The sequence below is a fragment of the Talaromyces proteolyticus genome, assembly GCF_021365285.1.
Source record: "Talaromyces proteolyticus strain PMI_201 chromosome Unknown BGW36scaffold_14, whole genome shotgun sequence".
In the NCBI taxonomy this organism is placed as follows: Eukaryota; Fungi; Ascomycota; class Eurotiomycetes; order Eurotiales; family Trichocomaceae; genus Talaromyces; species Talaromyces proteolyticus.
Window position 1 is genome coordinate 1,295,123 of NW_025764290.1, and position 27,296 is coordinate 1,322,418.

The 27,296-nt window shown below is 44.5% G+C and overlaps 9 protein-coding genes across 9 annotated transcripts; 6 read left to right on the top strand and 3 right to left on the bottom strand.

Moving 5' to 3' along the window:
* Positions 1-718: 718 nt before the first annotated feature.
* BGW36DRAFT_401628 (glycosyl hydrolase family 62-domain-containing protein) lies at positions 719-1,547 on the bottom strand (the record flags this gene model as incomplete). The annotated part of the gene is made up of 5 exons (XM_046218767.1): positions 719-988; positions 1,015-1,032; positions 1,054-1,139; positions 1,298-1,409; positions 1,485-1,547. 5 exons carry the CDS (start codon positions 1,545-1,547, stop codon positions 719-721), a joined length of 549 nt encoding a protein of 182 aa, XP_046066543.1.
* A 1,562-nt stretch (positions 1,548-3,109) lies between these two features.
* On the top strand, positions 3,110-5,193 carry BGW36DRAFT_390474 (oligopeptide transporter). The gene is made up of 3 exons (XM_046217484.1): positions 3,110-3,515; positions 3,583-3,949; positions 4,014-5,193. The coding sequence occupies exons 1-3, from the start codon at positions 3,209-3,211 to the stop codon at positions 4,987-4,989; spliced, it is 1,650 nt and encodes a 549-aa protein (XP_046066544.1). The 5' UTR covers positions 3,110-3,208; the 3' UTR covers positions 4,990-5,193.
* A 173-nt stretch (positions 5,194-5,366) lies between these two features.
* BGW36DRAFT_351411 (zinc-binding oxidoreductase CipB) lies at positions 5,367-6,850 on the top strand. Its single transcript, XM_046213354.1, has 2 exons — positions 5,367-5,460; positions 5,529-6,850. Exons 1-2 carry the CDS (start codon positions 5,439-5,441, stop codon positions 6,767-6,769), a joined length of 1,263 nt encoding a protein of 420 aa, XP_046066545.1. The 5' UTR covers positions 5,367-5,438; the 3' UTR covers positions 6,770-6,850.
* Positions 6,851-7,114: 264 nt separating this feature from the next.
* Positions 7,115-7,707, top strand: BGW36DRAFT_307134 (acyl-CoA N-acyltransferase; the record flags this gene model as incomplete). The annotated part of the gene is made up of 2 exons (XM_046212214.1): positions 7,115-7,404; positions 7,458-7,707. The coding sequence occupies 2 exons, from the start codon at positions 7,115-7,117 to the stop codon at positions 7,705-7,707; spliced, it is 540 nt and encodes a 179-aa protein (XP_046066546.1).
* Positions 7,708-8,350: 643 nt separating this feature from the next.
* BGW36DRAFT_307645 (major facilitator superfamily domain-containing protein) lies at positions 8,351-9,823 on the top strand (the record flags this gene model as incomplete). Its single annotated transcript, XM_046212257.1, has 3 exons — positions 8,351-8,505; positions 8,558-8,795; positions 8,864-9,823. The coding sequence occupies 3 exons, from the start codon at positions 8,351-8,353 to the stop codon at positions 9,821-9,823; spliced, it is 1,353 nt and encodes a 450-aa protein (XP_046066547.1).
* Positions 9,824-10,321: 498 nt separating this feature from the next.
* Positions 10,322-15,931, bottom strand: BGW36DRAFT_307569 (ankyrin repeat protein; the record flags this gene model as incomplete). The annotated part of the gene is made up of 6 exons (XM_046212250.1): positions 10,322-11,364; positions 11,418-12,424; positions 12,487-14,266; positions 14,329-14,650; positions 14,709-14,951; positions 15,002-15,931. The coding sequence occupies 6 exons, from the start codon at positions 15,929-15,931 to the stop codon at positions 10,322-10,324; spliced, it is 5,325 nt and encodes a 1,774-aa protein (XP_046066548.1).
* Positions 15,932-16,934: 1,003 nt separating this feature from the next.
* On the top strand, positions 16,935-19,183 carry BGW36DRAFT_466161 (putative MFS transporter). The gene is made up of 2 exons (XM_046222328.1): positions 16,935-17,844; positions 17,920-19,183. The coding sequence occupies exons 1-2, from the start codon at positions 17,192-17,194 to the stop codon at positions 18,875-18,877; spliced, it is 1,611 nt and encodes a 536-aa protein (XP_046066549.1). The 5' UTR covers positions 16,935-17,191; the 3' UTR covers positions 18,878-19,183.
* Positions 19,184-21,723: 2,540 nt separating this feature from the next.
* BGW36DRAFT_390483 (putative glutamine synthetase) lies at positions 21,724-23,761 on the bottom strand. Its single transcript, XM_046217485.1, has 5 exons — positions 23,164-23,761; positions 22,848-23,104; positions 22,675-22,727; positions 21,927-22,607; positions 21,724-21,860 (listed from the first exon to the last, which is right to left on the bottom strand). The coding sequence occupies exons 1-5, from the start codon at positions 23,582-23,584 to the stop codon at positions 21,830-21,832; spliced, it is 1,443 nt and encodes a 480-aa protein (XP_046066550.1). The 5' UTR covers positions 23,585-23,761; the 3' UTR covers positions 21,724-21,829.
* A 248-nt stretch (positions 23,762-24,009) lies between these two features.
* Positions 24,010-27,094, top strand: BGW36DRAFT_420636 (Aldehyde/histidinol dehydrogenase). The gene is made up of 7 exons (XM_046219511.1): positions 24,010-24,288; positions 24,347-24,573; positions 24,647-24,910; positions 25,354-25,743; positions 25,813-26,285; positions 26,340-26,754; positions 26,812-27,094. Exons 1-7 carry the CDS (start codon positions 24,063-24,065, stop codon positions 26,920-26,922), a joined length of 2,106 nt encoding a protein of 701 aa, XP_046066551.1. The 5' UTR covers positions 24,010-24,062; the 3' UTR covers positions 26,923-27,094.
* The last annotated feature ends 202 nt before the right edge of the window (positions 27,095-27,296 follow it).

Here is a 27,296-nt window from a genome sequence, read left to right on the forward strand (position 1 = left end):
ATCTACTAACTAATAACTAGGGGTTATATGCATATATTTAGGGGGGCAGTGCGCCAAAATTTCCATAGTGCTTGCTTTGACATCCTGGCGGCTCCTTGTGTGCTTGTTGGTTTGTAGTCACCTGATCATGGTCATGTGCTTAATACTCAACTTGTAGTTATCTAGAGATATGTAGAATCGATCTGAATGTTGGCGCTAATTACAACTCCCAGTAATTGCCATTTAATATCAATATACATATATCTATGTAATTGAATATAACTATTTCAGTCAGATAGGAGGCCCTTGCCAGTCGAGTCCGTGGTGATGGGCGGGTGAAGTTTCCTATTCGGGAAAGCTGGGCTCGCTAGGGCTTTCCTAGGCAGCTGACCATGGTAGTATTGATGTAAGGCAGCTACATATGAATTGATGGTCTTCCAGGCTGTTGATATTTATCGTAGTTCTAACACTCTGTTGGATACTGATTAGAGGTTCTACAGCGCAATTGTGCGACTTAGCTTGCAGTATGCGGAGCTACTTAAGAAGAAGAGACAAGCAGCTTCAATACATATACTCATGTCAGATCATTCGGGCACGGATAGTACATATTTTTCCTTGGAGCTACCGCCCTAAAGGATTCTGCAAGGAGATGAGTACTCGAATAATCAATTTGAAATTTGATGATGCTTGCAGGTGTTTTACAACTAGAATACAACTCCAGTTGCCTCAATAAATTTGCTTAAAGCAATGTAAAAGGACCAGGTCGAGAAGGCAGAGGGTTATAGTCTCTGGTGGAGTTAGTAGCTCGGGCCTGGTGGAGGAACAGCATGTTGCACGGATCGATAGACATCATGTGGTCAGCACTGCTCCCTATAAGATCACCACTACTAATATCATTTGTCCAAGTGGCACCGCCGCCGTTGGCCTTGCCAGCGAAGGGCGCTGCCTTGCTCGTAACCTGTGCTGTCCACGAGCCGTCCAGACTAGTCGCCGTGAATGAGCGGAAATACTCCCATTCTCTCCAATTGCCTCGACAATCATCAGATACTGATTCTAACCTTAGACGGAGTAGACCTGAATGGCTTCAAATAGATTAACTGCCGAGTTGCTCAGAATTACAGTATCTGATGCTCCGAAGTTGCCAGCGAAGCCATCTATAGCTATACCGCCCGGTAGATATTGCTATTGTCTCCTGCAAAGAATAGGTACATGGTTGTGTCATCGCTAACAAGTGTTGAATCGATAGGACCGGTGCCAGAGAGACTCCCGGTGAAAAGGGACTACAGCGATGATCATCCAGCTGCATTAGTGGGATCACTTGACGTCATGTATGAGAATGGGCCAACACCTCGTTCATAGGCAAGGATCCATATGCGCTTCGGAGCAAAGTAGAAAAGCCAAGGCCCAACGGCTCCTATCGTCATCGTGTCCTAAATCACAGAGGCTATTCCAGACCAGTCAGTAAAAAGGCCGAAACCTAAGAGCCATAATCTCCTGCGGTATACAGGATGTTGACCTTTGTACGGAAGGTGACCGAAGACTTTGACGGAGACAAACCCTGAATGCATCTTACTATATGGGGATTAGACTAACATCTCTGGTAAATTAGGTACTTGATCGGCAACAATTGAGTGTGTAATTGTTGTTGGTAATCAACTGGCCTAACACGAACGGATAAAACATATCTCTCTGAAACAAGGCACCCTATAGTATTAAGGCTTTATTGATACCAATTGACCAATCCATTTCAAATGAGAATGAATTTATGAAAACCTGGAAAACGTTAATAATTTATAGCTTAGACTGAGACTGCCTAAGAAAAATTATCTTGTCTAACTCCCCAATAACTGTAAGGCATTTAACGGTATGTACATTGCTGAAGAAATGGAAAGAGAATAAGTGGTCAAAAATCATTGAAAAAGGAACGAAACTTAGATTATTGTATTGTGTTACAAAGTGTATGTATTATGGCATGTTGTGGTGATTTTAAGCACCGCGAAATGAGGCTGAAAGATGTTAGAATATGGCACCGCTCCACCGCAGTATTGCCGAATAGGGCTTGGGGGTAGGGTTCGGGGGTACTCACAAATTACATTTGACTTATATAACTTACATTTGGAGGATTCAAAAACTCTTGTAGAATTAAACACTTGTCCTAAATATAGAAAATAGAAAGGCGGCGATAAATTAATACTCTCGAGGTTAAAGGGTCTCACATTTTTGATTCCAATGTTATCACGAGTACTATCTTAAAAAATAAGAGAATCATGTGGCGTGCAAATTCAAGAAATAAATCGCTAGTGAATGACATGTTAATAGATGTATTGAATGCCACATAACTCGTACCCGACTTCTGTATGTCGCGACGCACATCGCCCCATTCATCGAGAGTTCAAAATGTTCAATGTTAACATGTTGCAACGAAATCATTCCTAAACTATGCTGTTTAGAACAATATATACGACCTCAATCTTGCTTGGGTAGCCTGCAGGGCAATCTAGGGGCAAGTCATCCTCATTGAAGAGGTACTTCGTGTAGGTCATGTTAGCAAAACAGACTTTTAACTTCAGAAAAGGGTTTTATTGTGAAACCTTGGTGGGATCAACTGACGTATCACATGGTGAATGACGCACGGGACGGGGCGTAGCGATGCGGCCTCCGCCAGCACCAAGTCTTATTATTGCATGGCTTGCGCAATGATTTCGTCTGACAGTGCTGATAGGACCGAGTGATGAGAAATATCCGCCCTGTGCCTCATTGGTCTGACTCTACACTGCCAATTGGCTGCATCAGAGCGAGCAATTGACACTAGTAATCTAGCTGCATACCGGCTTCAACGGTCTCGGGGCCTACAACAAACCCAGTTAGCGGAAATCTGCAGCCCTCCACGCTTACAACGCAGGTGATAATTCTAGGCCTATTCTGCACGCTTGCTATGAAATAATTCTGGGACCTGATTGGCATGTGGATACAGATCTCAGCTGCAAGAGTCATTGCGTTTTAATGGCGGTGTACGGAGTAACTAAAAAATCAGTGAAGCTGCGAATCGACGACACCCCGCTTTGAGGTAATAGTAGTAGTATGTGACGACGGCTGTATCGTTGCACTAATGGTTCTAGTGGGGGATAGGCATTGGGCCAAGCCAACTCTTTAATTCATAACGGTCGCACTATTTTTTTCAAATGCCGTTTTTCAGTCCCAACATTTTACTTCCATCAAGTGTAAAGTCATGCCGGGTCCGGAGCCTACGACGAATATAGTCGATGTAACGAGTCACACTCCTCTCTTACCTAGCAACGACACACAGCAGGCGTATGGAACTGAAAATGGAGGAGCCGACGAGCTGGCCGTGTCCGACTGCTCGGACGTAGAGCTGTACGATCATTTAAGAAAGATTCCGGATTCTCTACCGCTCACAGTCTGGCTTATTGCTACAATTGAGTTATGCGAAAAGTTTGCTTATTTCGGTACTACGGCACCACTGCAAAATTATATTCAGAACTCTCGGGACGATCCTCTGCGTCCGGGTGGACTTGGTACGCGCGTCGCGATTGCGAAATCGCCTCAAACCCGTAAATTGAACTGTATTGCTAATTCGAATAGGCCTTGGGCAAGCCAAGGCTACAATAGTGAATCTAGGTTTCATGATGTGGTGTTTTGTGACCCCATTAATAGGCGCTGCTATTTCCGAGCAGTATCTTGGAAGGGTGAAAACTATTATTTTCTCGTCGATATTCTATATCTGTGGTTCGGTAGTGTTGGTCTTTTCCTCAATTCCACTGGTTCAGGATATCGGACTGTCCTTTGCGGCTCTGATTCTGTCTCTGTTTTTGATTGGAATCGGCGCGGGTGGCATCAGGGCCAATGTTGTTACGCTAGTTGCAGAGCAATATACCAGCCCGAAGGAAAAAATCCGCGTTTTGGACTCGGGAGAAAAGGTCATCATAGATGAGAAACTCACTCTTCAAAGGTGCATTGCCTGTCTAACTGTTTTAGCCTATGGTGTATGTCTAAGAGCTGACGTTTATGGACAGAATTGTTACAACATTCTTCATATACGTAAATATAGGTTCTTTTTCGTCCTTGGCTACTACGGCAATTGAGAAATATCACGGGTTTACTGCAGCTTTTGCGCTACCACTGTTGGTCTTTCTCATCGGATTTGCTATCATGATGGCAAGTAAAGACCGCTACGTGAGCCATCCGCCAGATAATTCTATACTGTTCAATGCTGGACGTGTACTATGGATTGCTCTGAAAAACAGATGCAATCTCGACAGTGCACGACCATCTTACCGAGCTGAAGAAGAACTAGTCGAAATTCTTCCATGGGATGACTCATTTATTGACGATTTAAAGAATACTATAGTATCATCCAGAGTGTTTCTCCTATTCCCCTTCTTCTGGGCGACCTATTCCCAGTGTTTAACCAATTTTGTTTCCCAGGCTGGCACCATGGAAACTCACGGAATTCCAAACGATTTAATTTCAATAATCGATAATATCTCGGTACTAATCCTACTTCCCACCTGCGACCGTGTCGTCTTGCCTCTGCTTCGCAGAATGGGAGCGCCGTTACGGACAATAGATAGAATTCAAGTTGGCTTTATGCTATGCGGAATTGCAATGCTATATACGGCATTTGTTCAGCGCAGGATATATTCATCCCCGCCTTGTTACGACCACCCCCGAGCACTCGACTGTCTCGATGGGAGAGTCCCAAATCGGATTTCAGTATTTTACCAGGCTCCGTCGTACGTACTTATTGCCGCTTCTGAAGTCTTCGCAGCGGTGGCAGGCAACGAGTACGCGTTCGCAACGGCCCCAAAGTCTATGAAGTCGCTGGTGATGGCTATTTATCTGTCGTCAGTATCCGTGGGAGCTTTACTAGCTATGACTGTTTCGCCGCTCACGGTTGACCCAAAGTTGCCATGGATGTATCTCACTCTTGGGGTTGGGACTATTATTTCCGGTAGCTGCTTCCATTTTGTCCGTGCGGGAGGGATATAACTGGCATATAACTATTTCGGGAATTGTACATATATCAGTTACTATATAGACAAGTCGATGAGCGTTACTCTGGCATACAGGTCAAAACTAGCTATATATCTGCTGGAGCATTTATGAGTGAGTCTACGGTTGTAGCATATGCTGCGAGATTCTTACCATGACAACAACAATAAGAGTAAAAATAAAATAAACAACAATTGAAACTCGAATAAGGCTCGGAAATTAAGTTTTTGCATGCACCCCATTATTTCTGTTTTCGGCAAGGTTTTCGACGGGAGCGCCACCGCCCCACCACAAGCAGCATCATCGATGGCTTTCGGCTTCAAAAAGCTCTTAAATGCGAGGAAATAGCATTAATGATTATTTTGGAGGTTCCAGGAATTTTCTGGCTCGCAGGTAGCCGGGGAATTCCGCCGGGGATATCATTTGCCGGGAGCGATCAAACGCTGATGGTGCTGCTCATTTGCCCATGTAAGACCACGCTTCCTCGCAGCCTCCTGGCATATATAAAGTAGTTCTGAAGAACGCTGAATTCAAAGGTGCATTGGAATCAATACTATCACCTCCACCACCTAGACCGGCTTTTTCATCAATTTTCTTCGTAATAGGCACTCCTGCGACCTCACCGCTAAGGAGTCGCATCTATTTCTGGAATACGACTATGGCTCCCACCAACCAAGCCGCGTGGATTACGGAGAAAGGCGGCAAACCTTTAGTAGTCAAGTCCGCGCCCTATCCATCCCCGGAGGCCAACCAAATTGTCATCAAGAATGCCGCTGTTGCCATCAATCCGATGGACTGGATGCTCCAGCTTGTAGGCTTTTTGGCTTTCAGCTGGCTGAAATATCCAAACATCTTTGGAGCAGACATGGCTGGAGAAGTTGTCGAAGTGGGCAGTGGCGTGAAACGATTTGCAGTGGGTGATCGCGTTCTGGCATTGGGTGTTGGTGGTGACCCAGACACAAACAGTTCTGCTCAAAGCACTTTTCAAAATTACACAATTGCTCGCGACAACTTGGCGTCACAGATACCCGACGATATGTCCTTTGATAAAGCTGTTGTTCTGCCGTTAGGATTAGCTACTGCTGCGTCGGGACTGTTCCAGGAGGATTTCCTCAATCTACAGTGGCCTACGATCCCTCCTCAAAAGTCAACTGGCAAAACCCTTTTGGTTTGGGGTGGCTCAACGAGCGTTGGAAGCAATGCCGTTCAGCTCGCTGCAGCAGCTGGGTATGAAGTCTTCTCGACCTCATCACCACGGAACTTTGAATATGTCAAGAAACTAGGTGCTAGCTATGTGTTTGACTATAATTCCAAAACTATCGCCAAAGACCTTGTTACTGCTTTGAAGGGCAAGCAAATGGCAGGCGCGTTGGCTGTAGGGCCGAATTCTCTGCCGTTTTGTATCGACATTCTCAGCAAAACAGAAGGGGTTAAATTTGTTACCGAGATTGGAGGACTTACCCTGCCACCAGATAGAGATGTGACCGGCCTGACACTGGTTTCGCTTATTTTAGGCACCTTGTGGACTAATATATCTCTACGATTTAAAAGGGCGATGACCGGTGTGCAAAGCAAATTTGTTTGGGGTAGCGATTTGAAGAAGACCGACCTGGGAAAAGCTATCTTTGAGAACTTTCTTCCCAAGGCTTTGGCTGAGCACAAGTACATTGCCGCTCCCGAGCCTCAAATTGTTGGCCACGGTCTTGAGTATATTCAGGACGCTATGAATCAGCAGAGGAAAGGTGTTTCGGCCAAGAAACTTGTAGTTACACTGTGAGCGGTTTGCCCAGGAGGTTATCAGTGCGCATTTCATTTCTTATTATTCTGTCGATATCATAGTATAGAACTGTCTTTATTTAATAACAACATATGAAAATAATCAAGAACATGTGTATAGTTGATGAGGAATATCAATTGATATTTACATACAGATATATAGATATTTGTATACAATATTGGAGATGGAGCTATGCCAGATTAGTAATATGGGGTATGGCGGGGTTCCCTCCGAATATTTGAATGTCCATGTTCCTCTTTGTTTCTTCTCTGCTTCCTGCTCTAGCTGCAACGACACTCGTGTTGTCAACTCACCAAGAGCTCGACACAGAGGACTGCATTCACTATGGCAACCAGCTTGGACTTTGTCTTTGACCCGGCCGTCATCACCCCCGAGATCAAGTCGCTTTATCCTGCGGGGTACACCATCCGCCCTCTTGCGCGCGACGACTATCACCGCGGCTTCTTCCAATGCTTACAAGACCTCACCGCGACGGGCGATATTACTGAGGCACAGTACCTCGATCGCTTTGACTGGCACAAAAACCATGGGCGGGGCTGGTACTACTGCGTTGTGATAGTGGATGCGACCGACCGGATTGTTGGCACCGGGGCTATGGTTGTCGAGAAGAAATTGTTCGTCTTGTTTACCCGGCTCAACGAGTATTTCTAACACTTATTTTGTATAGTATTCACAATCTCGGGATCATCGGCCACATCGAAGACATCACTATCGCGAAGGACCACCAGGGTAAACACTTCGGGCAGAAGCTGATCAACACATTGGATGGTATTGCTGTGAACGTGGGCTGCTACAAGACGATCCTCGACTGCGCGGCGCGAAATGAGGGTTTCTATGCTAAATGTGGCTACGAAAAGGCAGGCACAGAAATGTCGCATTATTATGAGGAATTCAAGAGCGACTACGAGCGTGGTTAGAACGGGAGAAATAGACGTCGACCGGATATGATAGATTTCATAAATTATGTTTTTATGGCCGGCCATCTCTATCTAGCTGTTGTTTGCCAATGACGACTTTTTGCACTGTCGCAGCATTTGTTGCCAGTCGGCGCCAGTCCTGCGGTGTGGCTGGACCTGCATGAGCTGTGGAACGCATCTCTGAGTCTTGTACGACAGGGTTTCTAGTGCGCCCTTCTATACCCAATATAATGCATTCAATACAAATATTTATTATCGCTGTCTGGTGTTGTCTGCTGAGAAATATGCGGGGAAATTGGCGATTGTTCCCGGCCGCATGAGAAATTCTCCGAATGGCATCGTGCAGCACCTTCTCCTCTTAGACAAGCCATGTAAACAAAGAACTGACTAAAGAATCCCCGCACTTCGACTGAATCATCTTTTTCTGTAGCTAGCGGGAAGAAGAACGCGGCGGCTTCGGCAGATGCACTAATCACAGAAACCGAAACGATCTCTCTCTCCACCTCGGCGAGAATGGCGTTATTCCGGCCTCCACAGCGATTTTCGATTTCGCTCTTCATCAGCTTAATGAAATTGCCAAATTCCAACTGAGAAGACTCGCTCTCATCTCACCAATGAAGCGGAGATGGCAAAGCAGACTGAAATGAGAACTGATATAGTAAAGAATTCTCCAGCTTCCCACGATGCCCTCGCTAGCGTTGAGAATGCTGCCCCCAGTGAAAAGCCTCCGGTTGACAACAGCAACCTCGAAAGCTGGCTAACTGTGGTTGCTGGATTTTGTGTCTTTGTCAATTCATGGTAGGAAAAATTTCCTCTAGCTTCTTGTGATTGCCTCTAAGCACGACAATAGGGGCCTTCTAAGCACATACGGCGCTTTTCAAGAGTACTACCAGACCGTTCTGTTGCCAACAGTCTCTCCATCGGTTCTATCATGGGTCGGCAGCGCACAGGCGACATTTATTGTCCTGATTGGCATTGTCACCGGCCCACTAGTCGATGCAGGATATGTGCGGCCGCTGATGATTATTGGTTGCTTCTTGACCGTATTTGGGATGATGATGACTAGTCTCGCAACAAGCTATTACCAAGTAGGTTTACTGATCTTCCATTAATGTGTAATTTGTAGATTATAAAAATGTCTCATGAGAGAATATAGGTTCTTCTAGCTCAGGGCTTCTGTGCCGGTATTGGCGGCGGTATCGCCTACATACCTTCTTTAGCTGTGATATCTTCAAATTTCAGCGCCGCCAAACGACCTATCGCAATCGGCCTGGCATCTATTGGTTCCAGCATTGGGAGCGTTGTATATCCCATTCTCTTCCGTCGTTTACAGCCCCAGATTGGATTTCCCTGGACGGTCCGCATCATTGCATTCATCACATTTGGCTTATCCTTGATCATTTGCGCCGTCCTCTGCCGTCACCCAGGACATGCAGCGCCAACTAGACGCAGTCTCATTGACCGTAGAGCAATTTTGGAACCGACATTCATGTTATATTCAGTCAGCCTGACTTGCATTATGCTTGCATACTATATCCCTATATTTTATGTCCCCACCTACGCTCGCACCTCAAGTCTACACACCTCCAAAGATCTATCCTTCTACATGCTTGCCATTGTCAACGGTGCTTCCACATTTGGCAGAACAATGCCATACCTGCTCCTTGGTATATCTACCAGCGGCAGCAAAAGCTCCGATAAAAATGCGAGCAACAAACTAGTCAAACCAATATACATACTCGTATTCTCAACAGTGGGCTCCGCATTAGCCATGTTCACGTGGCTAGCCGTTAAAAACACTGCTGGTTTTATAGTTTGGCTGTGCTACTGGGGTTTCCTTACCGGTATCCTAGTCACTGCTCCGACAAGCATCATTGCCCATCCAATTCTCTGTCCGGATATGAATTTCATTGGGACTAGATTAGGCATGATGTGGGGGATTAGTTCTTTCGGGGGACTAGCAGGCACTCCCATTGCTGGTGCTCTCGTTGATCTCGAGACAGGTGAATTTTGGAAGGCCCAAGTTTTTGGTGGTTGTATGATGGTGGTCGCTGCACTGTTGCAGGCCTGGCCTACTTTTAGGATTGTGAGATACGATAGAAGGGCGATGGTCTAGTGCGAGAGCACACATTGATTATTCAATGTCTTTGAGGGTTGTTTAATGACTTTCTGCTATTTAATTTAGAGTATCTGGACACCTATACAATAGACCCGACACTAAAATTTGCCGGTCATATTCGAGGTTGACTGGGTAGTTACCGAATTTCTTATGACGGGACACTCGAAGCTGGAACCCAGTATAGTGAACTGGGCAATCAATGGAAGTGACATTTCGTCCGAACCTTTATAAGGAAAGTAAGCAACGTCTCGAAAGTCTTCAAATGATTGGCTCAAAAGAAAAGTCCCTGCTTTCTTAAGACAATGTGTGTGAATCTTTAGATCGAACATCCTCTCCTTTTATAGTTCATCCTAGCGTTGACCATTCAATTCTTAAAAAAATGAAAATAGAATAAATATCTGTTCGGATTTGAAAAAAAAAAATTTAGAAAATAGCTATCTGGTACAGACGGTGGAAACTATGACTATGGCCTTCGCTTATCGGACCTAGAAAAAATCACTGTGAGTTTCGAAGACGTAGCCAAGCTCGGACTTCATCCATTTCCTGTTGAACTACCTTCCTAGCTTCCCTATCCCCAGTGTTATCCAACACTTTCCTTGTGGCCAGTCTTTTGGCAACTTCGTTGGCGTCAAACAACGTAACAAGCTTTCTTATCTTGCTGTTGCCATCATTTTGAGCCCGAGAGCAACAAATGCGGTATACAGCCTCAATCTGAGAATGTTGCTTCTTATGCTCTCCATTGTTCTCAACAAAAGTTTCGGGCTCTCGAGAAACAATGTCTGAATTACTTTGTTCTTGGTGAAAACCCCAGGCATATCTGCTTTCCGAATCAAACCTCTCTGGAGGATTCGAGGTAGCTTCAGAAATCCACGCGACCTCCGCAAGTTCACATGGAGTACAACCAGTTGAATTCTCACGATGAAGCAGATCCGGGCGATGATCAAGCAGAATTTGAAGACTCTCAGTTAGTCCACACCGCACTGCATCATGAACCACAGTATTTCCAGCACCATTAAGTACCTCGAGATGTTTTTGGCCTGTCCTCTCTGCAAACTCAAGAATCTTCCGGAGAGTGCTGATTACAAATTTGGGTTCTTGATTCTGAAAACGTCTCACCCGCAACGTATGAGTGTCTTGGGGTGACCAATGAATTCCCATCCACAAGGCAAGAGGCGTCAATGAACCCGGCACCACAGAACAGCGTTCGATTAGCATTGATGACAAAAGTAAGGGATCCACGAGATCCAGCATATTCTGAAAATTATCCAGGTCCTTTTGTGAGGCTATGACCAAATTTTGGAATAGAAGGTGGAGAAGATTGCGTCCAGATTTATCTCGAGTAGTCTGATCAGCGCCCGCATTAATAAGTATCTTAGCGAATTCAACCTTTCCTTGACTGAATGCGAGTGCCAATGGGGTGTACCCATCCAAAGATTTAACTAAAAGATACTGTGGGAAATAATTCACCAAATATTCGACCAGTCGTATCGATTCAGGTCTTTCTTTTGACATGACAGCACAATGAAGGGTAAGATCGCCTGCGACATTCATTAGCATTAGAAAGTTAGCAAGATTGAATACGGAATCTTACGTCTTGCGCTAAGCCACGTTTCTATAGAAAGCTCGATTCCACCCTTTGCCTGTGCAAGTCCTTTCAGACGTTTGTCATGCTTGTATCTCTTGGCGAATTCTGCATAATATCGGCTAGGAGCTGTTCCAAGGAACCACTCAACAGTTTCTAGGTTACCCTCATGAGCAGCCAACAGCAATGGTGGATGTCGATCTTTTGGTTGCATAACTCGGATACCTCCACCTGCAGCAGCCCAGTCTGCGCGTTTTTCTCCATGGACAGATAGACCTTGGTAGAACTTTGGCTTTTCCTTGATGCCCGTGCCACTCTTTTCAACAAGCTTATCAAGCGGAAGACCGGTTCCAGTACATCTAATAAGTTCCTTCAAACAGTTGAGACGACCAAGCCTCATTGCCATCTGAAATGCGCTCTCCGATACGCAGGACATCAGGCTATCTAGGTCGTCGGACGATTTGGAAGACAAATCTTTTCCAAGATCTAGAAGAAACTTCAATAGTTCCAGGTCATCCTTGCAGATTGCATACTCGATGAGACCTCTAGGATCCTCTGTGCCGAGTATCTGGCTTTTGAGAAATGAACCTGTTGCACATTGCTTGCGAAATATATCCAATGGCGAGATGCTAGTTTCAACTTCAGTTTTGATTTCACCCACATTATCGATAGTAAACTGATCATCGATTATATGATGCTTAATTCGTATGTCATTAGAAGCATCATCGTCGGTTTGTTCATTCTCCGAATCGTAATCGGAACATTCATCGTCAGAAGTTCGTAAATCGTACTTCTTTTCTCTTTCATCTTTCTGCGGCTTGTACTGAGCTTGTGCAATAGCTAGAATGGGCTCTGTAATACGGAAATGTCCTCGTAGAATTGCAATCGTGAATGGAGAAAGATCGTTTGTGTCAGTTATACCAATTTCTAAAGGTGGCCATTGTTTCTCCGGCCCCCACATCCCAATAGTCATTTCTTTGATACTGTCCAGATTTCCGTCCCATGCAGCTTCAAATCTAGTTTATGTCAATAATCTGGGGATCATTCCTGTTTCTTAGACTCAAGATAGGGAACTTACAGTTTGATATAACGATATCTCTTAACTGGAGTTAGATCGGGGATGTTGAATGAGAAGCTGGTTTTGAAAGGGCCAGGGATTGGAGACTGATAGGGGTTATGCGGGTTTTTCGTTTGCAAAGGCTGTTCCGGATAGAGTTCGACAAATTTCTTCGCACCCTTTCTTATCAACACCGCTTCAATATTTTCGAATTCAGTGATGAGTGCTGCCACTGCAGCTTTCTTTTCTTCCAAACCTTTTCGATTTTTTGGGTTCTTTGGGTCTTGGTCGTAGAGATCCTTGTCGCGCTTATATATTTCTCTTTGTTTTGCTAAGGCCTTTCTTGCGCTCCACATTTGATATGTACCCTCCTTGAGACCATTTAAGTATGAACTATCATCTAGCTCCAGGGGATGTGGTAGGTTTCTTTGGATGGGCTCCGCCTTGTACCCACGAAGAGTGTCCAATTTATCTCGAACGCAGTCCAGCAAAGACGTTGCATTCCCTATGGAGTAGCGAGATTTAAGAACACTATGTCCGTCCTTGCTAAGTGTGTTTGGATCGACGCCACGATTCAATAGCTCAAGAACAATAACTGGCTCCTCTCTATACACAGCAGAGATCACAGGCTGATTGACATTGCTTAAGAAATGGGTTTCGTTGTTTTCTGATGACTGATGACGCAAATTCTCCCTTATTGACTGAGCCGATTTTATGTAATCTTCAAATCGAATTTCTGGGATTGCTTCGGAGTTCAAGAGCTTCAATGCGCCGATAACATTCTTTTCTTTGATCGCAACCGTCAAAGCAGAGTCTATTGTAGGTGAATATGCATAGCCAGTGACAGAAACGCAATCCAAAGCTCTTTGAACAGCAGGACGGTCGTGTTTCACGAAAATATCCCAAATTTCACTATATTCCTCAAATGCCGAGACATAGTGTAAAGCGGTCTTTTGCTTCAAATCTCCTTGGGCCGGGGATGCACCCAGCTGCAGAAGTTTCTCAGTCATCAACTTAGCTTGGTCAATAGGCAATCTTAGAGCCAGAACCAATGTGAGAATGGCGGCTCGTGGAGTATGATCATAATCATGTAATAACTTTATTGGTAAAAGCACGTCAGCCCCAAAAGATGAGACTAGCTCTTCGACGGCAGCGATATGGCCATTGATAATAGCGAGATGCAGCGGGGATGCACGGCTATCCCACGCTAGAACGTTAATGTCATAAATGTCAGGCTCAAGATCATTCGCGTCGTCCGGCATTCCGTCGGTTTTGGCGTTTTCTGCATTCTTTTTGACATTTACAAATGAGCCCGTGGCATATGAGGTATCATCCGCATGAGAATCATCAGAAGCATTGCTAGCAATCTCCGCATCACTGACATCACTGTCTTCATCGCCGTCGCGGTCGATATCTTCGTTACTGTGATCCGAATTCTCATTTTTAGTCTCATGCACACGGATTCCATTTATGCGGGATTCCTTCTTCGCCTCTTCTTCCTCGTTTTCTGCACTCTTGGTGAGAAGTATTCTTATGATCTCAACATCGCCTCTGCCCGCGGCCAGATGCAGAGCAGTCCTTCCATCTGCGAGACGGGAAATTAATCTAGCCCCATGATCTACCAGACATTGAACAATTTCCGGAGTAGAGCTCATGACTGCCAAATGAAGTGGGGCACGTCCAGTGTAATCACGACGGTTTGGATCCGATTCTTCGTGCGACAGCCACTCCCGCACGCGATCAATGTCCTGGTCAATAATAGCCTGGCAAAAGCTCTCTGTGTTTCCCACATATGCCATTTCTATTATTCACAAAGTGATTTAGTTTTTGGACCAACGCAATATGAGGTCCAATGACACTAACCTGTCCAATCGGTGTCAGTGATAGGATTGAAACTACCAATCTCCTGACGCCCGGGGTTGTCCTTGAGAAAGAATAAGTCTCCTTTGACATATATTTTGTCTTCCTCCTCTGCCACGTCTTTTTCTTCTTGAGTGGCAGTCGTAGGGCAATAACCGCAACAATCATGAATCACATCTTCAAAATGGCCAAAGAATGCCGGATGCCTATGCAAATTGACTGTCCTGTCTTTTGGTTTATTCCATTCGGCATTCAGGAGCAAATCTTTGGTATAAAGCAACTTTTCAATTTTCCGAGCATGGAACTTTACACCGTATGGAATTGTCTAAGCCGTGTCAGTAGCTACTGGGATGAGGAGACTTGGAGAGTTGGGAGTGCTTTACAAAAGTGTGATAATCCGACACTTCATCTTCTTCCAGCCAGTCTGGAACTTCGTCATCCCAGTCATTCTTGATATTTCCGTTGAGCTTACTAGACCTTCGTGCATGCATGTTAGCGGGGGGCCTACCGCGTTCGGCCCGCCTCTGACTCAAATATTGGTCTCGATCGACTGGCCGAGGAAGCTTTTCAAGAACTAGAAGCCTTGCGAGACCCTTGGTACGAGTAAAACTTCGCTCGAAAACCGTCTAACAGCTGTTAGTATCCCATGTAAGAGTGCTAGTAATAATGAACTTACAGGATCAATACGCGAGCGATCCAGATGTGGCCAGAATATTTCGAAGCCTCTGTGAGAATACTTTGAAAGTCGATTCTCATATGACGGTGATCTTCTGGTCAGATCGATTTGATTTACTTGAGTCACAAAGGCCCCGACTGCCCGGGGAGCCAGATATACTTGATGACCATCATAAGCTGCACATGAGCAATCGACATCAAAGCCAGTCAGGATCTCGGCAATAGACTTGTAAATGCGGAGCACAATTTGGACATGGCGTGTCGGATACTGTGACGCAATAGTGATGGCGTTTTTAGTCCTAACAGTGGTTGTCTCTGTCAAAATTGAATCTTTTATCTTGGTCTCAATTTGTTTAATCTTCTCAATGGCTTGCTCTTCGGTCAATCCGTACAGGAAGAGATCAACATCAGATGCTGGGGTAAATTTCTCGTGATAGAACTGCCGAAGTCCACGCTTCGAATGCGCATATTCTTTTGGAACAGGTAGGAGGGATGTTATCACGGCACTGCCCGCAGCTACAACATTACTCCAATCCAGATCTGCCAATGAGCCTTCGCAGAAGATATTGAAATTCTTTTGGAATTCCTTGAAAGTAGTCACAACCGCTGGCGAGCCATTTGCCCTGCGATCCTCGTGCTTCAGAGACATGAGATACTTTGATTGCACCTCTTCTGACTCAGAGCTCGGGTCACGAGCTCGAATCTGGACATTTGCCGATCCATTGTCATCAAAGAGTGGGACAATATTGGCGAGGTTTTCTGCAGCGGCCGGGTGGGATGGCTGTTGCGCGTAGATCTTGCGCAGGACCGCATCATACTGGTTATATGGCTTGACAAGATCGACGACTGGTGTGCTATTGTTTGCCTGGAAATAACGAAGGAATTCGGAATGCTTGGCAGGAACCGGCGGGAGGGTGTATTCGGCTTCCATGGCCCTGGTCCTAGTTGATGAATAGAGGAAGAATATTGACCACTAAGTAGTAGGTAATGAATGATGCAATTGAGGGCGAGTTGGTGCTATTGCAGCTCCGTACAAGAAAGAAGCTGCGATAACCATGGCTAATTTATACTTTGGGAAGGTGCGACTGCGCCATGTGCACCAGAGGCAGCAAGAGGCAGCAGATGCTGAAGCCCCACTCTTTTCAGGCAACGGACCCGCAACTTTATTGAGTTGTGGCCAATCGCCAGAGCTGTTGTCCTGGCCTAAATCCAAAAAGGTGAGGCTCTTAAGCACGGACCACTGCAGCCTGCTTGGGTTTGGGAGTAAACGATTTTGCTCATTCTGATTGGCCAAGTTCGAGGCTGCAGAGCGCCACGGTCGCCAAAATCAGCTCAATTCCACAGTCCTCCATACAGTAAGTACGCTGTCGCGAGGAGCTTCAAGCTTGTGCCATATGGGTTAATTGTGCAAACATCGCAATTCTCGCCTTCGGGCTTTTAATATTACTGCCTGAGATCTACCAGTAGATTGTAGTTGATTGGTGAGTTAATCGAATAAATTTATATGGTGTTATGTTTGTTCAAATCTCAGTGCATTTCCTACTTGATATGTACCCGACATGACCCTGTACAGGTGGCCAACTTATCTGCATACATTCATTGATCCTGCTTAAGATACTTTGCTGTACCGGATTTGATCATAGTAGTTTCTTTTGGTATGTCGAAGAAGTCGAGTGTTCTCGGCCATGGTGAAAGGAAAGTTCCTCCAATCCTCACGCACTAGCAAAGTATCTTTGTTTTTGATAAAAATTTAATTTAATAATCTCATCTGTTCTATCGTGTCGCCGGCTCCGTCGGATATTGCCTGCCCATTGGCCAAGGATCGTTTAGACGGTTTCGTAAAGCGAGACCCGCTGCGACGCTGTTATTGGCTGCGAAGTAATTACTCAGCTGACGGGCAAGAAAGGGCCACTTCACATCTCCCTCAGCCGGAGCACGCAACGAGCTGTCACGTACCATGATTGCTCAGAATTACTGTTCCGATCGAGCAGCAATTCTATACGGACATTGCGGCCGCAGCCGGTGAAACGGCGTTGAACCCATCGTGCCGTTCATCTGAAACTTGGAGTGCCGCTGCTTGCCGGGACGGACCGCAACCTCTGAACAACAAAGAGCCGAAGAAGACTCGGGAACTATTTCCATTGCTTTATGCTTCACAGAGATCGGATATCATAAAAAAAAGTAGGACGCAATGCAAGCGACGGTGCCTGCCAAGGCCGACGAACCGGACGATCATCTGGACGACAACGAAGACGCACCCTTTCTTTCAGGTAGCTCGTCGCCGCGCTCCCCGCGACCACAATCCCAACCTTCTTCTAGCCGTCGTGAAAACCATGCCTTTCGAGAGAAGCTACGGATCCGATTGATGATCACCCTTTTCGCTATCATTCTCTTTGTTGAAACCGGCAACGCCATGACCCAAGGACCGCAAACCCGCATCACCGAGTCTATTGCCTGCCGAAATTATTACCAAGAGACAGACCCTTCCCAAATCGGTCCCGATGGCCAAATACCAGAAGAACAATGCAAGAACTCGGTCATTCAGGGTGAAATTGCCATAGTCAAGGGCTACATGGAGCTTTTTGACGGGGTAGCGAGTATTTTACTCGCCCTGCCGTACGGATTGCTGGCCGACCGCATTGGACGCAAGCCAACTATCCTTTTGAGCATACCTGGTTTTCTGCTGAACATGGCTATGATGGGCATTGTACTATGGTGGTCAGATATCTTTCCGCTTCGTGCTATATGGTTGTCAGCGATTGCTTGGCTGTTTGGTGGCGGCCTTGTCGTGGCCGCCGCAGTGGTGTGGACAATGATGACTGATGTGACTACTGAAGCGCAGCGGTAGGTTTTTGTTCTTTTAGTTTGATGCATACTATTGTCCCTAGTACAAGATTAGTTACTAACAGCATTGTTTAGATCCGCCATGTTCTTCCAATTCGGTGTTGCTGTAATGGGATCGGAGTTTATCTCCAATTCAATTGGCTCATGGCTCATGTTGTACAATCCCTGGATCCCAATGCTTATCGGCTGGGGAACTGTCCTCGTCGGCGTCTGCCTGGGTCTTACATTACCCGAGACGAAGAACGCTTTCCCCTCCGAGGTGGAACAAAAACCTGGAGAGTATGAACTATCTGGCATACACACTGACGACGATGAGGAATCTTCGGCATCTTTCCACAAACCTGAAGAAATAAACAGTCCCCGGAATTCAAGATGGCAGCAGGCAGTTTCCGGCATCAAGGCATACGCCTTTCTTCTGGAAAGCAAGCAGGTGATGCTCCTTTGTTCTGCATTTCTTGTCTACAAGCTCAGTCGTGGGACATCCTGGTTTTTGGTGCAGTATGTCTCGGTTCGGTACGGCTGGAAACTGGCAGCCGCCAACATGCTAGTCTCCTTAAAATCGATTCTTATGGTCGCTCTTTTGCTTGTTGTCTTGCCATTAGCATCGTGGTACCTACAGAAAAAGAAAGGCATCGACGGCCGAACAAAGGATTTAATGCTTACCAAAGCGAGTGTCATGTGCCTCTTTGTTGGCACTCTAGGTATGGGCCTTGCGCCTCATGTGTCTGTTGTGATCATATTCCTCATTGTACAGACTATGGGTGCTGGGTTTGTATATACAACACGTGCAGTCGTCACAACGATGCTTAAACGCGAAGAAACAGCCAGGGCTTATGTCATGATTGAAATCATTCAAGCTTTTGGGATGATTATTGCCAGTCCTACGATGACGAACTTTTTCAACTGGGGACTGAAATTGGGGGGGGTTTGGACTGGATTAGCTTGGATGGTTGCTGCTGCCCTGTTCGCCGTCGTTGGTGTGATTATATGGAAAGTCAGACTTCCTCCTCTCCCCACTACACATGAAGATTAGATTTATTGGCCACTTTATATGTACAAAAGTTTGCTGTATATTGCCATATCACTGCATTGCACCTCGGCGTCTAGGGATATGTTTGATTTTATTTGCACCATTTCTTTGATAATGTTCTGAGTTCTTAGTCACTTTATATTGGAACCCCTGATATAATGACTTGGAATTCATATCGAACTTTGGGTCATGCATATAAAGCAATTTAAATGAAGATAGACGTAACTTATTGTTTGTGATGAAACAAATTATTACAATAGCTACATGTATGACCAAACAAATAATGGCTTCTTTGCCATTGGCCCTTTAGGTATTTTTAATTCCAAATTTGTAGGTCTGGATAGACTGGTGAATAGACTATAGACAGATTTTATAAAACCATATGCATTGCTACAAAATACCTCAGAACAACAAGTCGGCCAAAAATCGAAACGATGGCGGTGCTTTCATCCGACGGAAAATATTTTTCCTCCCATATTGCAGCCTAAACACAGGGTCCGAGGAGACACAGATCTGCGCAACATTCGCTCATGGCAGTGAGGGATTGCGCGAGTACTGTATATAAAGCATTAGTCTTATGGTAACTTCCAGGCGCTAGTGGACCTAGGACTTTAAGTTGATTGTCACATACACTTGCATTCTGCTGTAGACTTATCCCTAGGTGTCAGATGGCGGCGATAGCAAAGATCACAGAGACTATAGCGATCACGGAAAATGTGAACTGAATTTTGAATAAAAGATGGATTTCTGAAGATGGTGACTTCAAGTTTCGGTGAAGGAACTTTGGCTGAACGACTGACTGATATTCAATTGATGTTTATTTTGTGATTTTGCATTTAATCGACGCCAAACTTTCCTCGGAGGTGAATGGAAGTATACATAATGACAAGTTAGGTATCTAACATTTGAAATGACGGGAGAAACACCAGGTTGACACAATAACTGTGGATATCAATTGATAAGATATCGATCAATTCACCCCATGCAGCGATTGTTAATCTTTCATACGAGTCGAAACTAAATGGTGGGGAGTTGGTCGATAAACTTTTAGCTTGCTGATACAAAACAATAACAACCAATGATTCCGAAAACCATTGTAATCATAGAAAGGTCCCACACAGGATAAATTTCTATAGATTTTGTGGATATAGTGAGAATTCCGGGCTTCTTCGCCACTGGTGGCACATTTTTACAAAATAAGCCCTGTGTGCGAGACTGTAGCTGATTGAAGAAGGAGTATGACACTTGGGGGGGCGGGGACGGGGGTCATCTTAGATCTAGGTCAGCTGTAGGGTTAGGCTACGGTCCCATACCTAAATAGATCAGCTGGTGCCCATTCAAATGGGACATTTTGCACGTGTAGATAAAAACGCAGACATAATTACTTAATTCTAGGGTTTCCAAGCCGTTTGTACTGAATTTCTGAGAGGACTCTAGAGATTTAGACCCATGTAATGCCTTCAGGTGTTAGGTGCGACTTCTATATAGCCTCAAAATTTCATAGATCCTACGATACCTAGAGTAACAGTTGTGGTACACCAGAATAGATCGACGTATGGGATGCAGGATTCGGCGTTCTTTATCATGGCATGTGCTTCTCCCGGGCCCGGGCTTCCCACGTCATTAGATTAAGGCATATTAGGAGTTGAACATGTGAAAATGTTCGCAAAAATACTTATAAAAATGCATCGCGAAGAAACCAAAGTTCAGGAATAACTATGGAAATGAGTAGAAATTTGCAATAAGACTTATCAAAGACAGAAAGAAACCCTTTTGTCTAAAAGAGAATGGGGAAGTTACAGAACAAATGATGGAAATGTTATGGTTTCAGATTATTGCTATAAAAGCGAACGTAGTGTAGAGTCTTACACTTTATTCTTGAAATAGCCAGTACAGTAGCAGGATTTAAAGTAGTCAAAATTTAGAACTCCTGTTCAAGAATTTGGAAATGTTAGCCTCGGTTTATTTATTTAGGATATAGACTTACATACGGTGTGATAGTAGGTGTAGAATGACATAAATAAATAACGTCACGTAATGAGTGATGTTAGATACAAGAAGGATGTCCCAGAGATCTCGCCCTCTGATGTCCCGGAACCGCAATTTGACACTACGAAAGATGGATGACAGGCAGATATCTCTGAGCCTCTAGTTAACCTTGAACAGATTTTTATTTATCTTTAAACGCGAGCTAAGGTATTACTATCGGAAAAATATCGGTTGGAAAATGACTCAGGCAGAGTTGATAATAGGTTCTGGCAATTTTAACTGCTCCGATCTCAAAAATACAATCATGCAGGAGAATAACAACAATTTAAAGATACTTTATACGGCTAGTACTCGATAAGAATTCTGCTCTTTGATCAGGGCTTGTATCCTGTTCTCTATATTAAATAAAGTTGCATAAAAATAGAAAAATAGAAGAAAGATATCTTCTGAATTAAATGCTGCAAACTCAAGTTAAACCTCCATAATAACAAAGGTAGTTACAAGTTCTGATTTCGATTCACTTTCTCTGAAAAGGATGAATCCCGCTGCTACAGCGGCCAAAGAGCTGAATTGCCAGTTTATAGACTACAGACTGGCAAAGATGGGGCTGATGTAACATATTTCTACTGGTGTTGCCCTTGGTGCCTCTTCTCTCACCTTCTTTTCTTTCGCAGCTCCCACTGCGGAACCTTCACCTTAACCAGATAGCTCTGTATCTGATCGAATAGGTCCAACGCCCTGGGAATAACGTTCGAAGGCATAATGAAGAATTTAAATAGTATCCGACACACCAAGGCGGTGTGTTTATTGGAGAGTTCAAGGACTAACGCATCGAAATTGTATTTGTCACAAATATAGCCGTTTTATCTCAACACAGAAAACACCGTTGTATCATATATGTATAAATAGATCACATTTGGTTATATACCAATTACATGTGTAGAATCTCTTACTCTCACGCTATATTCAAATAGTCTCAATATATCGCCTAAATTCCCTATTTACAACAATTTCGTATTAGTACAGATGTTTCAATGATATAAAGTTCCTTGTCTCCACTTACCAATCAGTTACAGTCTCACGCCACACTTTCAACTCGTGCTCTCTTGTCCAAGCGAAGAAGTCCACAAATGGCGAGCCTAATACTTCCCTAGCAATACTTTCCTGCGCAGCAAATCGTTTCAATGCCAAGTCCAACGTCCGAGGAAGATTAACCGAAGGCTTGCCCGTCTTTTTCAACGCCGATAAAGGTGGTGTATTTAGTTCGAGACTCTTTTTGATGCCACGAAGACCCGCCGCAGTCAGAGCCGCGAGAGCGAAGTGCGGGTTGATATCTGCACCTGGAATACGAATTTCGAACCTCGTAGCATAGGCACCGCAGCTAGGAGGTGCGATTAGTCGTACTGACGCCATCCTGTCTTCGAATCCCCAGTTTAGATCTACCGGTGCCCAGTAATTCTCAACCAACCGCTTATACGAGTTAACAGTTGGAGCGAGTAAGATGAACATGTCAGGGATTGCATCTAACAACCCAGCAAGAAATTGACGCCCTATTGTTGACAGATGAGCAATATCTGGCCATTTAGCATTATTGTCGATCGATTCTCTGGCAAATAGGTTGTTGCCTTGCTTGTCCGTCAGAGACAGATGAATGTGACCAGAATTTCCTGGAAGCCCGTAGAGAGGTTTACTCATAAAGCACGGAGTAATACTGTGTTTGATCCCAATTGTTTTAACAAGGAGTCTGGTTATCTTTTGTTAGTATGCGATGCTATCGGGACAAAGGCAAGCACATGACAGGAGCATCTCACTTGAATAAGGACACCCGGTCAGCCATTTCATCGATATTGCGGACGCGAAGCGCCTGTAGATAGAAAGTATGTTAGACTTGGGCCTAATTGCGAGGGGAAGATTGACAAGAGCAGAAATAATTTTTGGAAATACAGTTGGGAATCAATTAAGCTCAATGAAATCAAGACCTCACAGCTTCAAAGGTAGGCCCACTTTCGGTGTGCCAGCCTTCAATGTCACATTTGAATTTCTCTGAGCCATCAAAGATGTCATAAAAATATTGCTCAACTGCAAGAGGGCGTAATAGACTGTAGCCGAACATGCCTTCAGACAAGGGCCGAAGTGAAGCTGGCGAATGGTTAATTAAAAATTTGGCCACATTCCGCCGAGCCGATGTATCGCTATATCCATCTTCCGATGGTGTTTGAAAGTTCATAAACTCGAGCTCAACTATCGATATATCAGTAAAGCTGAACTAGAGATTTCAAGGCTAGTTCTAAAGATCTCACCGCCGGCTTTGGCTTCATATCCATCGTTGGCCAACTGATCCGCCACAGATTTTAATAAGCCTCGGGCACAACCTGGGACAGGCTTTCCATCAATATAGAACCTCAATAGAAAGAATGGCATGTTGTTCTCCGATATCAGCCTCCGAAAGGTCCTCAAATCGGGTATGGCAGTCAAGTCAGGATAACCCTCATTTGTCGATGTGGCGTCTGTCTTAGTATAGAGCTCATCATGCATGTCCCACCCAAAGATGGCAGAGCTAAACCCGAATCCGTTTTCAACAGTAGATAGAAATTTCTCTTTTGCCATAACCTTCCCCCGGAGAACACCATCTGTATCGACACCAGCGACTTTGATGCGGGTGTCATTTTGGAGGACAGTGGAAATATTTTCTATTGTAATTTCCTGTGTTTCTGTCATCATGTAACTCTTCGTCTAATTCTATATAGTCATAAGTTCAATAAAGACCATTTATGGTAGGTAGTTGGAGGCCACTCGGAACTGACTTCAAGTATAGTTGTAGAAAATATGTTAGTCGAATAAATAACTGTGGGAAGATTTCTAGTCAAAAGTAAGATTTGATTAATTTCTGGAGATTAGAACTGCACCCAATTTCGTAATCACGGTAGTATTAGACTTGTAAGTGTAGGTTGAAGAAGTTCCTCGATTAGGAAATTTTAGCCAGCTACATAGCTGGCGGGCCGATAATCACGGATCCAGTAATTTTGTCTCTCTGTAGTCCGCGGGAAACATCAACACCACCGACTATCGGAGGCTGAAACCACACGGCTAGGGCGGGGTTAAGATGCTATCTTGGAGTTCGATGAAATATACATAGTAAATGATTGCGAATGTCAATCAATCACCCATTAATTTTCCACAAACAACTATTAGTACGCAAATGGCTCGACCGTTTCGCCTCGCAATTCTAGAGTGTGATACTCCCGTAGACGAGGTGAGAGCTACACACGGCTCCTACGGGGATATTTTCGAAAAATTCTTTTTCAATGGATTAAAGGAGTCGGATCATATCAATATTGACTTTCGCGTGAGCAAATGGCACGTTGTTAACCAAAATACTTTCCCAAATCCTGAAAGTGTTGATGCTATTGTCTTGAGTGGAAGTAGTGGGTTTCCAGTTTTGAAGTTAAAGAAAAGTGAATCCTTCTGAACGTCTACCCACAGAACATACCGCGGCAGAAAATGATTATTGGATACTTCACCTTGTAGATTTTGTCCGCGAATTTATACAACATTACAAAAAGCCAGCCGTGGGCATTTGTTTCGGGCACCAGATAATCGCCCGTGCATTAGGCAGTCAGCTAACACGAAACCCAGGTGGGTGGGAGATATCTGTTGACCAGATTACTCTCACAGGCCTCGGTTATTCGCTACTTGGAAAAGAAATATTAGTATGACGGCCACGTTCAATCATTGCTCTTTTCCGCCTTCAAATACGCTAATTTTTGTTCCCGAAAACCTCAGATGTTGCATCAAATGCATCGCGATATCGTATCAGATGTGCCCGCCGAATGTGTCAATATCGGCTTCAGCTCACGATGTGCGGTTCAGGGGCTCTACTGGGAGAATCGGGTTTTCTCGATCCAGGCTCACCCAGAATTCAACGAGAGTATCATGAATAGTATTCTTAAAGCTAGGCATGAGCAAGGTGTTTTTGATGACAAGCAGTTCGCTGATGGAGTATCGCGAGCTTCGCATAGCCATGATGGGCAATTGGTTGTTAAGCAGGTTTGGAATTTTCTGCTTCAATCGGTAAGAACTATAGAATGAATGCTCTAGTGTGGGTAGTTAAAACTGTATTTGGTTCGTTTGTCTATTAAGAGCCAGTTTGACGATTCCTTTGAAACCAATAAGAATAATCAGTTAGTCTTCCATATGAGTATGAAAGCAAAAGAGGGAATAAAGTAAATTAGCCATAAATTTTATATCACTCGCAGAACCGGAACATTGACGTATTGATAATTGCGGGTCACCTCCGAGTGGAGGGCGTAAGGACACTACAGGGGCAACAGGTATAAATGGCCAGGCCCGCGCCGGTCAATTGAAAACTTCCAAGTAATCTGTGAACAGACACGAATTGGCAGTGCGGCAACACCAAAATCAATTTTTATTTATTAACAAAGTAAACCGCAACAGTTTCTTTGCATAATACCAAAATGTCTTACAACCAGATTCGCACCATTTCTCCCGCCACCAATTCGGTGATATACGAACACTCAGGGACAAGCATCGAAGAGTCTCAAAATATTGCAATCAAATCCCAAATTGCTTTCTACACCTGGAGGCTTACCACATTAGCTGAACGCAAAAAGATTGTGGATGCGGCCCTCAGACATATTCTAGCTGATAAGGAAAACCTTGGTCGCGAAATCACCCTGCAGATGGGTCGACCGATTTCCTATAGCAGCAAAGAAATTGAAACAATGTATAAAAGAGGTGAATATATACTCAATCTCGCCGAGGAAGCATTGGCCGACTTGCCTGGCGTTCCTGAAGAGGGGTTCAAACGTGTTGTTACAAAGGAGCCTATCGGCCCCTCGCTTATCGCTTCAGCATGGAATGTAAGTTAGATTATTCTTGGACTACCCTTAATACGTGATAAATCTTGTTGCTGATGGTTTTATACAAAGTTTCCCCATCTTACTTTGGTCAGTTCTCTAGTTCCTGCTCTATTGGCAGGTAATACTGTGATTTTGAGAGCACCGCCTCAAACACCTCTCATCGGAGTACGATTCCTGGAGGCATTCCAAAATAGTGGGTTGCCGGAGAATGTTCTTCAACTGGTAAATATTGGAAGTATGGAAGTGCTTCAAGAGGTAGCAAAGTTACCTCAAATACAATTAGTTACCTTTACAGGATCTACAGCTGGCGGAATAGGTTTGCAACAAGCTACAGCGAAAAGAATCATCCCGCTTAATTTGGAGCTTGGTGGAAAAGACCCGGCTCTTGTGAGGTCCGATGCCGACATCACAAAAGTCGCCGCGAATCTTGTCGATGGTGCTGTATTCAACTCTGGGCAAAGTTGCTGCTCAGTTGAAAGAATCTACGTGCATGCCGAAATTCATGATGAACTTGTAAAGGAAATACAACAAGAACTTAAAACGTGAGAGAATACATTGAACATTGAGAAATACTGTTAGCTAATGGATTATCATAGATACATCCTAGGCGATCCATTTAACCCAAAGGCGAATGTCGGGCCAGTGGTGTCCCAAGCTGCAAAAGAAAAGATTGAGGCACAAGTAAAAGATGCTCTTAAAAAGGGTGCACTTGATGTAACCCCCCAAGTGCCATCTTTTGAACAGGCCAAGAATAAGGGCAGCAACTACGTAGCACCAACGGTACTCATCAATGTGAACCACTCGATGTCAATCATGAAAGACGAGACTTTTGGCCCTATAATTCCCATACAAAAGGTCAAAGATGACGATGAAGCAATTAAGCTTATGAACGACAGTGAATATGGCCTTACGGCAAGTATTTGGACAGAGGACGTCTCTGCTGCGGAGCAACTACTTAGCCGCATAGAGGCCGGAACAGTCTTCATCAATCGTTGTGACTTTCCAAGTCCTGTAAGTTCACTTTCCAACAATGTGAAAGGAGAGTACCGTTAATCAATTCTATTCCAGGACCTTGCTTGGACAGGATGGAAGAATTCGGGGATAGGTTGTACTTTAGGGCCTCGTGGCTTTGATGGATTTTTCAAATTGAAAAGTGTGCATATCAAAATGTGCCAATAAAGTATACATGGGATGCCATGTTTTAATTTCAAAATATTGAGAAAACAAACATGATTGCCTTGACTTTCTCTTTTTCATGTCTTTCTACCCTCGTCTTGGTCGGTCATGCCCACTTTTTCGATATGAAGATTAGTATAGCATTCATTAGCCTAATCCATTATCATACTTTCCGAGAGGCGGAAGTTTGAATTCTGCTCAAAGGGAAACATAATAATGCATTATCGAACTAGAATGGGACAATCATCTGTCTATGATTTCCTTTCTCGGAAATTTCCCAAGCAATTTGCCCCGCTTAGCTTCCCGCGGTACCACAGATAACGTTTAGCATACTTTCCCGCTGTGTTTCATGCTAGCCAGTCTTCCGGCCGATAATC